This window comes from Rhea americana, unplaced genomic scaffold (genome assembly GCF_003343005.1).
Source record: "Rhea americana isolate MKP2758 unplaced genomic scaffold, rheAme1 scaffold_341, whole genome shotgun sequence".
In the NCBI taxonomy this organism is placed as follows: domain Eukaryota; kingdom Metazoa; phylum Chordata; class Aves; order Rheiformes; family Rheidae; genus Rhea; species Rhea americana.
This window is the reverse complement of record NW_028186470.1, coordinates 30179-42095: the sequence shown is the minus strand read 5'-3', so window position 1 is coordinate 42095 and position 11917 is coordinate 30179. Positions and strand designations below refer to the sequence as shown.

The window sequence follows — 11917 nt, the reverse complement described above, 5'->3', positions numbered from 1 at the left end:
CGGCAGCCCACCGCGCAGAGTCGGTCCGCAAGCTGGGAAGAGCCAGCACTCAGCGCCTGCCAGGATCGCACCCGCCGTCCAGCCTCTCCCGTGGAAGCACCCGTCTCCCCGCGTCGCCCGTGAGCAGCTTTGCTGCCTGTCCCACCCCGCAGGGCGACGGCCGGTCCTCCCCGTCCCTGCTGGCCTGCGGGTTCGGGCTCCCTCCTCCGCCTGCCGCGCTGGACAGTTTATCCGCACGGCAGCGCGAGCGGGCACCGCGATCCCGCTTTCCCGCAGCAGGTTCCCAAGCGCTGGCAGGTCACCAGCGAAACCTCTGGTCTCGCCTCTGGTCCTGACACCCTGGAGCTCAGGACCCAGCACAGGTCCGAACGCGCTCCTTTAACCAGATGCACTGAACTGATGCTGAACCATTCGGGGACATCGAGACAGCATCTGCCTGCGACAACCGGGGACACAGCCCCAGGTCAGCACTACGCTAAAACCAACTGCAAAAGCAGGTTATGCCACGGGAAAGCAGGAACCTCAGCAGCCTGACCAAGAACACCAGATTTTCCTGATTTTTCTGGCTGATTTCTTCAGTATCACACAAACAAAACGCCCCAATCCCCAGCACAAACAAAACCAGTTTGCTGCTCAAAGCGTGAACAAAAGATCAGGTGTCAGATCAACTTAGGCGCTGGCGCAGGGGGGAAAATGTGCCCAAACTGGATTTGCACAGTAGTATCTGCTTACAGGAAAAAAAAAAAAAGAAAGAAAGAAAGAAAGAAAAGGAGAACTGCCAACAACGCCTAACTCACGGCAAACGCGGCCGGGGCCTGCGGGGGATTCGGCGGCGGCGGCGGCGGCTCTCCAGCTGCCTGGGCTCGAGGCCCCGGAGACCAGCAGGGGTGGGTTAAAGTAGGGTTGAAAGTGCCCGCGCGTCGGCAGGGCGGGAGGCGAGCGGGGTCTTCGCCCGGCTCCCGCGTGGGGACCCGCAGGGCGACCCGCTTAAGGCCTGATCCCGCTCCCGCTCCCGATCCCGATCCCGATCCCGGAGCGCTGCCTGCTCCCGGCCCCTCCGGGCAGGCTCCCAGCGCCCGCGCGACCGACCCCAGCTCTGTCCCGCCAAGCTCGCTCAGCTCATCAACTCCGCAGCAAAGCCCCGACTGTCCCCGAAACGGTGCTTTTCTTCCCGAGTAACTTTCCTTCTTGTCCTGCGCTTCCCGGGAGCCGCCAGGCGCAGCCGCCGCCCCGTAAATTATGCTCCCTGGGCCCAATTACGCGGCGGGAGTCGCACCGGGAGCGCAGCAGCGCCGGCACCCCTCGGCAGGCAGGTGCGAAGCGGGGGCATCAAATCGAGCCAATTTTCTCCACCAAGGAATAAAATGACGACACTAACGCGCCCGGCCCGCGCCGCCCGGCCCTCCCCGGCGCTTTGCTCAGCGCCCCCGTCCCCGAGCTTCGGCCTCAGAGGCTCAGCCCGCGCCTAAGTGCTTTGCTGCGCCGGGGCCAGGGCGCTGCCGAGCCGGCGCCGAGGGCGAGCGGCGACCGAGCCGGTTTAGCAGCGGCTGCAGACGCCGCTTCCTCCACCCGCCCCGCAGCCACTCGGGAAAAGTCTCCTGCTAAGCGCAGCTCCTCCTCGCCCGGGAGCCTCCGCGTCGCTGAAAACCCCTGTCCCCCCCGCCACCCCACGTACAAACACCTGAGCTTSTTCGCCGGACGCCCGCCGTCCTCCGGCGGGGCCGTCTGCGGCGTTTCCAGAGAACGGAGCACAGCTCGAAACCGGCAACATCGCACAACAACGAGAGGAAAAGAAAAAGGAGGTTAAAAGGTTTCCAAACTCCTGTTTCCCTGATGAACACTAATATATATCATTTGCATGTTAAAGTTCGATTCTTTTTTTCTTTTTAGAGAATAAAATAGAAGCTATTTACAACAAAACAATCAAACAACAACCTCTTAAAATCCCATATAGTGAGTGTAGTTCTCAAAATAAAGGGGGAAGAAAAAGGATCTAAATGAATAAAATATCTCCCGATTTCCAATTTTTTTCTTTTTTCTTTTCTTTAAAGAGGGCCGGGAGGTTTCATTAAAGCTCGCGTTGGCAGGTGTCCGTACGTCTGTCTGGAGGTAACACGAGTTAAAAAAAAAAAAATAATAATAATAAATGTACAGTGCAAAGTGTGATGTGTGTGAGGTAAACAGTTCTGGATTTACAATGCATCGTGTCAAAACGCTCGTGGGACAGCCGATGGCTCAGCCCAGGCAGCCTTTAATGAAACCCCCCGGGGCTAAAGCTTTTCTTCCTTGCAAACAAACAAAAAACCCCAAAACAACACAAAAACGAAACGAGCCCCCCCGGTAAGCGCAGAGCCGGCCGCCCTGCCCGCCGGGGCGCTCGGCGCCGGCCGGGCACGCTCCGCGCACGGCCGCGCCGCTCCTTCCGCGGGGTTTGGCGAGACGAGAGGGCCGGGGGGCGCGGGGGGCGTTAAGGCGAAGAGTTGTTAGAGGTAGAGCTCGGCGGCACAGACGAAGCAGCCGGGGCTGCCTGGGGGCCGCCGCCGCCGCCGCTCCGGCCGCCGCCGCCTTTGCTGTACGCAGAGGAGGGGAGCGAGGAGGAGGAGGAGGAGGAGGAGGAGGAAGGGCCTGGCGTCTGGGCAAACAGCACACCTGGGGAGAGAGCCGAGGGCAGAGCCTGGGGGCGGCAGGCAGGGCGGCCCCCGGCCCGGGCCCGCTGCCGGGAAGGAGCCGGCAGAGCGGGGCGGCCGGGCGGCGTGGGGCAGCCCCACGCCCGCCGCCCTCCCGGCCCTGCCCTTACCTGTGTAGACGATACCGTTGATCTCGACCGACATGCTAATACTATTCGTGCCGTTGTTGGTCAGGCTCATGGCGGAGTCCTGGCGGTTTTCTGCCGCGGGAAAGAGCAGACGTCACAGCCCGCACCGAGCCCGACGTCCCGCGCCCGCCGAAGCCCGGAGCCGGAGGTCGGCGCCGGGGAGGCGGGACGCGCTCTCTGGCCCCTTCCCGCGCCCGCGCAGCCCACGCCGCGCCAGGGGAAGGGCCGGGCTACGCCAGCTGCGAGCCGCCGTCCGGAGCCCGCGGGGCTCCGCCGTCCGCCCCGCCTGCGCGGCACGCCGCGGACGGCCGACGGCCCTCCCGGGGCCCCGCGGCGCAAAGGGCAGGGAGAGGGGAGACAGCGGAGAGAAGCCTGGAAGGAGCTGGACCGCACCGGCGACAGCGCGGGCCCCCTCCGAGCAAAAGCAGACCCAGGGCTGCAGCAGAACGGCAGCTTCTGCCGCTCGCGTTTGCTCCGGCTGTATTGGGAGATCTCAGAACCGGCCCCACACCGCTGGGCACGGACTGGAGGGGGCAGAGGAGTCTCAGGAGACTCTGCTGGGATCTCGCTTGTCCGGGGAACGCAGGCGCGGGAGCAGCGGGGCGATCCCCACGGAGCAGCGAGGCCGGGCTCAGGCAGTCCAAATCCGGGCCATCACAGCAGGGATCAGCCGGCTTAGCAGCCCCGTGCCCAGACCCTGCTGCAGCCGCGGGGTCCGAGCAGACCCTGTGGGCTCAGGTTGGGGGATCGCAAACGTCCCGGGCGCAGCTCCCCCTGCTCGGAGCCGGCCCGGGATGCCGCCCCCGCGGGACGGTGACGGTGACGTCCCCGCGGCCGAGGCACTGACCTGGCGAGCGGGTGCCCTGGCTGTTGATGCGGATGCTCATGGGCAGCTGGGCCGTCATGGCCAGGAGGTTCTGCTGCAGGGCCCGCTGCATCAGCCGCTGCTGCTCGTCCGTCACCAGCGCCATCTTCTTCTCCGGGGGCTCCCCGGACTCCAGCTTCTCCCTCAGCTGCTCCAGGGCCACGGCCTGAGCGGCCGCGGCCACCTGCACGGCGGCAGCCTGGGCTGCGACCACGGGGTGGCCGGCCAGCGACACGGGGAGCCGGCTGGGCATGGAGATGGGGATGGGCGAGTCCTCTTCTGCGGAGGCAGAGCGGCGAGGCGGGTCACACAGAGGTGCTGGGCCAGCGGGGTGCCGCTGCCCCCCGCTCCCGGCCACGCCGCTCCACGTCCCTCTTCCACACACAAGCCCTGCACCTGGGCCAGCCCCGGACTCGCGTCTGCACCGGGAAGCGCTGCCCCGCTCCTCTCTCCCCCTCTAAGGATCGGAGCGGGATAACTAGAGCCAGGCCCCCACCTCCTCCCGGCACGAGCCACRGTGCCTCAGTTTCCCCCCACGGAGAGGAAACCCTGGGCTCTCTCCGAGGGGGGAGAGGGAAAACCACAGAGCTCGGGAAGGCGACTGGAGCCAGGCATGCAACCCTAAGCAAGACCATCCACGGGGAGCCAAGAGACGAAACCCTCCTGTGCTCAGCTCTGCCCGGTCGGGGGCATTTCCCAAGCCCCTCGCCGTGCTCGGAGGGGGCCCAGCCCGCGGCCCCGGCCCCGCTGGGGGCTGTTACCTTTCTTGATCTTCTGCACGGGAGCGATGGAGCCGCCGTTGGTGGCCGAGGCCAGCCCCAGGGCCGGCACCTGCAGCTTGGGGGAGGAGAGGAGGCCGTGGGTGCCGCCGGGCGAGTACGTGAAGAGGGAGCTGCCGAAGCCCTGCCGGCGGCCCTCCCGCCGGTTGCTGTCGATGGCTGCCTGCAGCTCGTTGGGGTTGCTCAGCCCTCGCTTCTCACATTCATAGGGGTACAGGTACTTCATGTACCTGCCGGCAGAACGAGCTCGTGAGGCGGTGGCGGGGCTCRGGGCGCCCCGGCGCGTCCCCGTCCCTCCCTCCGCCCGGCTCGCGGCCGCCGAGCCGGCGCAGCACGGCCCTGCCGGCTCAGGGACGCCCCCCGCCCGCCGCGCCGAGCCCCCCGCCGCTCACTGGGTGCGTAGCGTGAAGGCAGCGCTGGTGATAGAGGTGGGCAGGTTGAGCCCCTTGGTGATCTCCCGCCACAGCTTCTTGTTGATCACTTCCACGAGGCCTCCCTTCTCCGTCACCAGCATGTAGAGCATGTACAGGTCCAGCACCTGCTTGGCCATGATGGGGATCCGGTTGACGGGAGTCCCTGCAGGGTGGGGAAAAGGAGGCAGCAGGGTTGGGCCGGTGCTTTGCCACRCCAGCGAGATGCCATCCGAGAGCCGGCCAAGCGCCCGGCTGGCCACGCGCAGCTGAAAGGCGGCCAAGTCCTGCCAGGACGAGGTGGCCGCGGCCTGGGGAGCAGCAAGGCAGCGCCCTGCTCTGCGAGGGGTGGGCTGCGAGGGTCCGGAGGCGCACCGGCACACCGGCCGCGCCGCCTGGCCGCGGGCGGGAAGAGGGCGGCGGGGGCTCGTGCAGAGCGGCCGAGCCTGCAGCGCTCAGGGCTGGGCCGTCCATCAGCTCCTGCAAGCCCTGTCCGTGACTGAATCACCTCCTGAAAGGGGAAAGCTCTGGCGGGGGCAGGAGAAGAGAGGCAACGCAGGAAATTCCCAGGTCAGATATCACACGAAAGGAGGAGCAGAGACAACAGGGCATTTCTTCTCCTTCTCCTCCACTACTACCTTCTTTTTTCTTTAAAACACCCCCCCTTCCCCCATTCATTGCATTCTTGCTAAATGTCAGCCTTACCCATGAAGGAAAAAGAAACTCAAGAGTTTTCAGCCACAGTCACCAAAATGGGGTCAAATGTGGTTTCTCAAACTGTGGTCAGCTGCAGACAGCGACAGGAGCTGTTTATAACTATTGGCAGTGCTTCAGAGCCACAGAGAGGAGGGTCCCATCATGCCAGGGGCTGCACACATGCGCATGTGGGTTTATAACCTCGAACAACAGAAAACTAGATGGAAGATCTCCATCTCCTCCTTTGCAGGTCGAATCCCAAGAGCCAGAGATGGGAAGCAGCTCACCAACGGCACCTGCGTCAGGGGTCTTGCCCAGCTGACGGTGGGCACCCTCCCTGCCAGCCTTCCCCTCCAGCACCCAAAGATTTCAGCCAAGACACAACAAGCGCATCGCCGGGGACCCGCGCTGGAGGACAGCCCCCACCGCCTCCAGCTGCCCCCTACGGACTGCAGCTCTTCCTGCCTCGAAAACACGCTGACTTCACGTCATGAAAACACGCGATTACTTCATTCCGCCTTCCCTGGGGCCTCTCCCTTCCCTCCCCGCTCACGAGAGCTTTACCTAGCCGCTCGGTGTTGTTTGCGTAAACGCCAGGGGCTCCAAAAGGACCCCCGGGGGATGGAGCGAACCCGTGGGAATGCCCAGCCAATTATTCCTCCTTCCTGCTTCTTTCCTCCCCTCCTCTCCACCCCCCCACCACACACACACGCTTTCCTAAATGCCTCTTTGACAAAAGGCTCAGTGCAACGATGCATCAGCACTTCCAGGGCTCGTTTCCACGCAGAAARCTGGTCCTTGACTCAGACAAGCACCTCACTTTTTAGCCTCCTAAACAAAGGTACCGAACCGGGAAGCATCTCCGAGCCTGCTGGCTTTCCGCCTCCTTACTAACTTGTGCAAAACCGAGCATGTCCCTGCCTGGGAATTTGGGACCCTCCCGGATATCCCAGCAGAGGAGCTGCTCTCCCGTTTCCTACCCCGCCAGCCCAGTTCCACCTCAACAAGTTATTCCGCACATGCTGGCCTGCTGCCCCTGCCCGGGGGCTGCACGCGGCCGCGACACTACAGCACAGCGCCCCGGAGCGCCGGGCGCTGCGGTGCCCGCGCGGACGCCCTCCTCGGCGGGGCCCCGGGAGAGGGCAGCACCTCCCGGCGCAGGGCTGGCACCGGGGCCGCTCGCTCCTCGCGCCGCGCCGCGCCGCGCCAGCCTGCTCTTGTCCGCAGAGATTTCCTGCCCCTGCTCACGGAGAGGCRCAAACTCACCTGCTAACATTGTCTTGAAAGCCAGTTCCACCCCAGGACCAAAAATACTCACATAGCGCACAGAGCCCACACCAGTCCAAACCAGCAAGGGCCACAGAGCTACCCCAGTTTACACCAYGCAAGGAGCACGCTCTCGAGGGCGCACACGGGTGTTTGGCAGCCCGGGTGTTTGGCACAAGGCCCTTACAGAGGTGTCCCTGCTTGGGAGAGACCCTCCACTGGGAAGCTAGGTTTGAAGCAGGTTTAGACCAGGTCAAGAATTGCGGCAGGATACAATCAGACTGACTCCTACCACTAAATAATGAAAATATGGGTATGCATATGTATATATGTTTATACACAGATATTAATTTGACAGCCTCCTTTTGATATCACAGGCCAACATTTTCCAWACATGGCCAGTGATAATGGTCCCCATTAACCCTTAAAATGGAGAGGATATTGAAGAGTGGCTGGTTTCAACCTCGCTGGGGAGCGGGCAGAAAACACTARCTGCTTTTCACATCGCAGGTGCAGGTTTTGGCCAGGGCGGTGGCCACGGCAAAACAACAGCTCTCGTGTGCTGTTAATGGACCAGCTCCTACTCAGATGCTGGTGCAGACCAGCAGGGTGTCTGGCAAACACGTCAGGGCTGYGGAGGAGTGACTGGAATTTGCAGATTCAACTCAGGGAGTGCTTGGCACTTTTGTGATGAAGAAAAGGGATTAATTCCAGCAACATATCAACCCCTCTCCRGAGATGTTTGTGATATGGAGCTATGTCCGCTCATATTTGAAAAGYGGGGAGACACAGACAGAAGAGACAAAGATGCAAAAAAAACAGTGAAGCATTTTGCCACCTTTGCAACAATTAGAGAAAGGACAGCATGGAGAAGGAAGTAAAATGAACTGCCAGAAACCATTCAGAAGGGGACAAATCTTGCTGAGAAGGGGCAGTAAGTTCCTGAGACTTTGATAAAATTAGACTCACAGGGACAAAAAGCAGGGCCAGTGCAATAATTTAATGAYTTTAATTGCTCTGCTGAGTTAATGGCACTGATTTCAATGGAGCAAGTTTGACCCTAGTTTGCAAAGAGGTTAAAAATTAACTACTAGTCTGGCCAGAGCTTTAACCTTGAGGTTATAATGATATGCAAGGAAATAAAACCTGTGGCCCTGACATCTTAGATTAAATAGCACAGCCTCACAGCTGAGGAAGCATGGGAAGAGAAAGGCCGACGGCACGCACGAGCTCACCTCGCTTCTGCATGAAGCTGAAGAGGTCATCTAGGAATTCTTTCCTCTTGGGGTCGCCGTCCAGCTCGTACAACTGTGCACGCAAACAAGAAGAGAAGAAAATCACTCATGTGTCCACRGGGGAGCAGGGTGGAAGGGCAGAGAGCAGCACAACCGCCCCCAGCCTCCGTTCCCGAAGCCCGGCAGCACACAGGCAGCAGCGCAGAGCCCTGCGCTGGGGCTCTGTGCTGGAGGAAGCCAAAGCCAGCAGAGCCCGGCGAGGAGGGGAACAGCACGTCACGCTCCGTGGGAAGCCCCACGCTGTGCACGCGCCGGGGCCGGCTGGGGGGCAGAGCTGGCGGAGGAAGGGGCGAGGACGGCAGTCCGGCTGCCTGAAACCACGGCCTCTCCCTCTGCTTGCTGAAAGCCAAGAACCACCGCCCGCGTTTCCCAAGCGCGGCCCCTTTCCCGAAGCACCCCCTGCGCACGCTGCGCTTGCTGCTCCGAGCCCTGCGGCTCACGAACCACGGGGGCAGCGGCTACCGTGGGAGGAGAAGGTGGCGTGGGGCTCGTCCACCTCTGCTGCTTCCCCACCAGCCCAGCACCCGCCACAGGGCAGGATGCACGACCGGCGCGCGTGGCTCCATGCAGGGAGAGCAAGTGCAACCTCCAGCCCCACCAGACTGCCCTGCGGGACCGAACGCAGGGCGCACGATCCCTCCGCCCCGGCTGCTGCCAGTCCGCAGGGGCCTGGGAGAACAACATCCATCCGAGGGCTGCGAGCAGCTCTCACAGGGCAGTAACGGGATCCAGCTACGCACTGGGAAGAGGTGGCAATGCAGGCCACTTGCGGGGGCTTCCAAGGGATTCCCAGGGATTGCTGGGGCCCAGGAAGACATTGCGATCTCCTGCCTGTGAATCTCTCCTGTAACACTTTGCCTTTTGAGTTCTCCAAGCTGCACACGCTGCAGGCTCACGGCCACATGGAGATTGTGCTGCAATCTCCAGGGTCGCTCCAGGGTGGGTGCCCAAATTCCCGGGAAACCCGATTCAGGGCGAGCTGAGTGCTAAGTGATGTAGGGAAGCTTTTAAAAAGCTCGATCCTTAAAACATGCTTTGCTGCAAGACAAGAATAAATGCTGCAGACTTTGACCAAGTGGCAGGAACCAGGTCAGACCACATACTCCCTGACCAGATCACCCTCATCTGAAAGGCGGTGAAAGGTGCTACGATTGCAAAGCTTTGGAAGACACCCTTGGCTGCACCGTCGCTGGAGGTGACTGACTTGCTGCTTGCTGGCAGAGCTGATCTCTCCGAACAGCTGATGCACCCGCGGAGCAACACCCACTTGGTGTAATTAATGCGCTCTCAGGGCACACACTTGACATAGCTCAAATGAAGAGCAGCAACATTTCCTCCCCAAGAATAGGCCGCGAGCACGTCACGGCCTGCAGCTGTGCTGCACCTTTAAAGAGACAAGGGGGACACGGAACGGCAAGGTTAGCTGGGAAGGAGCTCCAGGACCTGCTGTGGGGCACAGCAAGCCCCGCACAGCCCAGCTCCTGCGTGTGGGGCAGGAGCTCCGGGGGGCACCCAACTGCCCGTGGGGATAGGGTGGGGGGCAGCACCCCAAACAGTTGAGCTGTGCTGGGGCACTTACAGTGCAAGGGCTGCACAAGGCCATCAGCAGCTCCAGGACCATGTGTCCTTCCCAAGCTCRCAGCTGCTCCACAGGCAATGGGGCATGCGGGGACCCGGAGGAACTTGCAGTCAAAGGGCAGAAGTTGCTACTACACAACATGTCCCACAGACCGAGCCCTCCGGACGGCACGGAAGGGGTGGGAAGGCGAAGGTCTATGCATATGCACAAGGCTCTCAGCCTCCAGTTTAACTGCTGCTCCGGCAAGTGTTYTGGCACGGAGGGAAGTGGCACGAGGTGTGCGCAGAGGTCCTCGGGCGGAAAGYGTGGGTGGCAGAGCACTGGGTCACCGTTAACATCGCTTGCCCCTTGCTGGCTGCGCCACGAGAGTGCCTGTTGCCCTGCTGCCAGGGGAAGGGGCCTGGAGGCATTTGCCTTGCTTAGATCCCAGCACTCCAGTGCCCCGAATCACCGTGCCACCACTAACCTCACACGGAGGCAGGAGCGGCTCCGACTCTGCAAACCCCACAATAAACCCTCAGCTCCTCCCGGAGAACGCAGCTCCCCMGTTTATTTTTAGCATCCACCACGCTCTCGGCACAGAATGGAGCAATGCACCGGCACGATCCCTCCTCCTGAGAGCCTCCGCACCTACCGCGCGCCTTGAGCAAGCTGACGCCAGGTTGCTGGCACGCTCGTACGCCACAGACTGCCTTTCTGGCCTTGGTTCATTCAGAGGCAGGTGCCTAGGGATACAGCTGGAAAATCACCGCTGTGACAAGACGAAAAGGAATGTGAGCTGCGTCCTCCTCTCCCGACTCCCGTGGAGGGCACACAAGCCTACGATCGCTGGCCACTGCTGGACCTATTCCAACACGTCCCATCGGGCCGCTGGTTCCTCTCCTGCTGGCAGCCTGTGGGACTCAAACCTGCTGCCCACGACCCAGTCTTTTACCACACTTTGATTTCAACCGGTCCGGAGAACAGGCTGGCATTACAAGCCTCCCCGACCCGCGCGAGGAGGGCCGAGCTTGGCACGCTCCGTACCAGTGGGTTTGGGCAGACGCTAAGGACGCAGGCGGGCTGCCCTGTCCGGAGGGCTCCCCTCGTGGGAAGCCTCGTGCCGTGGCACGCCGCGGTCCACCCCGCGTGCCTCCCGCGGCCCTGGCTCCGTGCTGGCTCTCGTGAGCAAGCTCCACCTTTCGCAACTTGCTCCCATTTTGAAAAGCTACAAATCTGGCTAGGAGCCTGGTCCTGAAAGCACGCTGCCCCCGGCGAGGCTTCGTGTCTGTCGGGAGCAGACCGTAGAGCTGGCAACCTCTCCTGCAAAAGCTTTTCCCTTCCAAGCCTCCCTCGCAGGCTGCTTCCCAATGCCCAAGGCATGATTCCTGTAGTAAACCCGACAAGATTAATGAAGCTGGTGCAGTGCATTGCACCATGCAGAAAGCCCTAGCAATACACAACTGGGAAATGTTTTTATAAGCCAAGACAGGAAGATCTATGCAAGGCCTCCAACCCAGACGTTCCTCGAGCGTCCATTTATGCTCGGACCAGCTTTTGTCTTGGGACCCCACCCAGTGTTTGACAGCCAAACACATTCCAGCCCTGATTTATGGCAGTGAGATTTGCTGGCCTGGAGAGCAACTTATACATACACACATGCACATTCATGCAAGCTGTGCCTCTCCCCAAGTTTTGAAAGCTGTATCGCAGCGTGATTTTTGCCTGGTGGAGGCGGTCTGGGGAATAATCCCTCTCCCTGAACATCGACCGAGGAAAGCCCCTGGCTAAAGAGCCGCCAGGCGCCGCAGCCGGGGCCAARCGCGCCGGGAAGGGGATCCAGCCCCTGCTCTTGCCCTGGAGCAGCAGGGCAACGTGGGCAGCGCTCAGGCGCCCTGGGCTGCGAGCAGGGGACGAGAGGTCTTTGAGGACAAGGGCTCTCTCCCCCCTTTTKGGGACGTGCCAATTCAGGGGCCGCCGAGCCGGAGCCGCTCCGCTCTTGCTCCCCRGGAAGGGGCGGCAGAGCCCCCTCGCCGCCCTCGCCCCCGTGCCAAGCAACCCTCGCTTTTCTCAATGACAGTTTTGAACAACTGCCAGCAGAGCCGGGGCCRCGGGGCTGCCGAGAGGGGGCTATAAATATTCACACGTAACTCAACAGGCACGTACTGCGGGGCCACGGACCGCGCTTCGGCAGATTAGCACGTTAACCGTGTAAGCGATCCGCCGGGCCCCG

At 61.8% G+C, this 11917-nt stretch overlaps 1 protein-coding gene across 1 annotated transcript in view; it reads right to left on the bottom strand.

Annotated features, from left to right (window-relative positions):
- Positions 1-6: 6 nt before the first annotated feature.
- ARID3A (AT-rich interaction domain 3A) overlaps positions 7-11917 on the bottom strand; it is a 40469-nt gene continuing 28558 nt past the window's right edge. The window contains exons 4-9 of the mRNA XM_085311447.1: positions 8067-8139; positions 4852-5035; positions 4442-4689; positions 3663-3959; positions 2798-2887; positions 7-2649 (exon numbers count right to left, since the gene is read on the bottom strand). Of these exons, the coding sequence (XP_085167573.1) occupies positions 2468-2649; positions 2798-2887; positions 3663-3959; positions 4442-4689; positions 4852-5035; positions 8067-8139 (1074 nt within the window). The 3' untranslated portion in view covers positions 7-2467. The remainder of the gene's footprint in view (positions 2650-2797; positions 2888-3662; positions 3960-4441; positions 4690-4851; positions 5036-8066; positions 8140-11917) is intronic.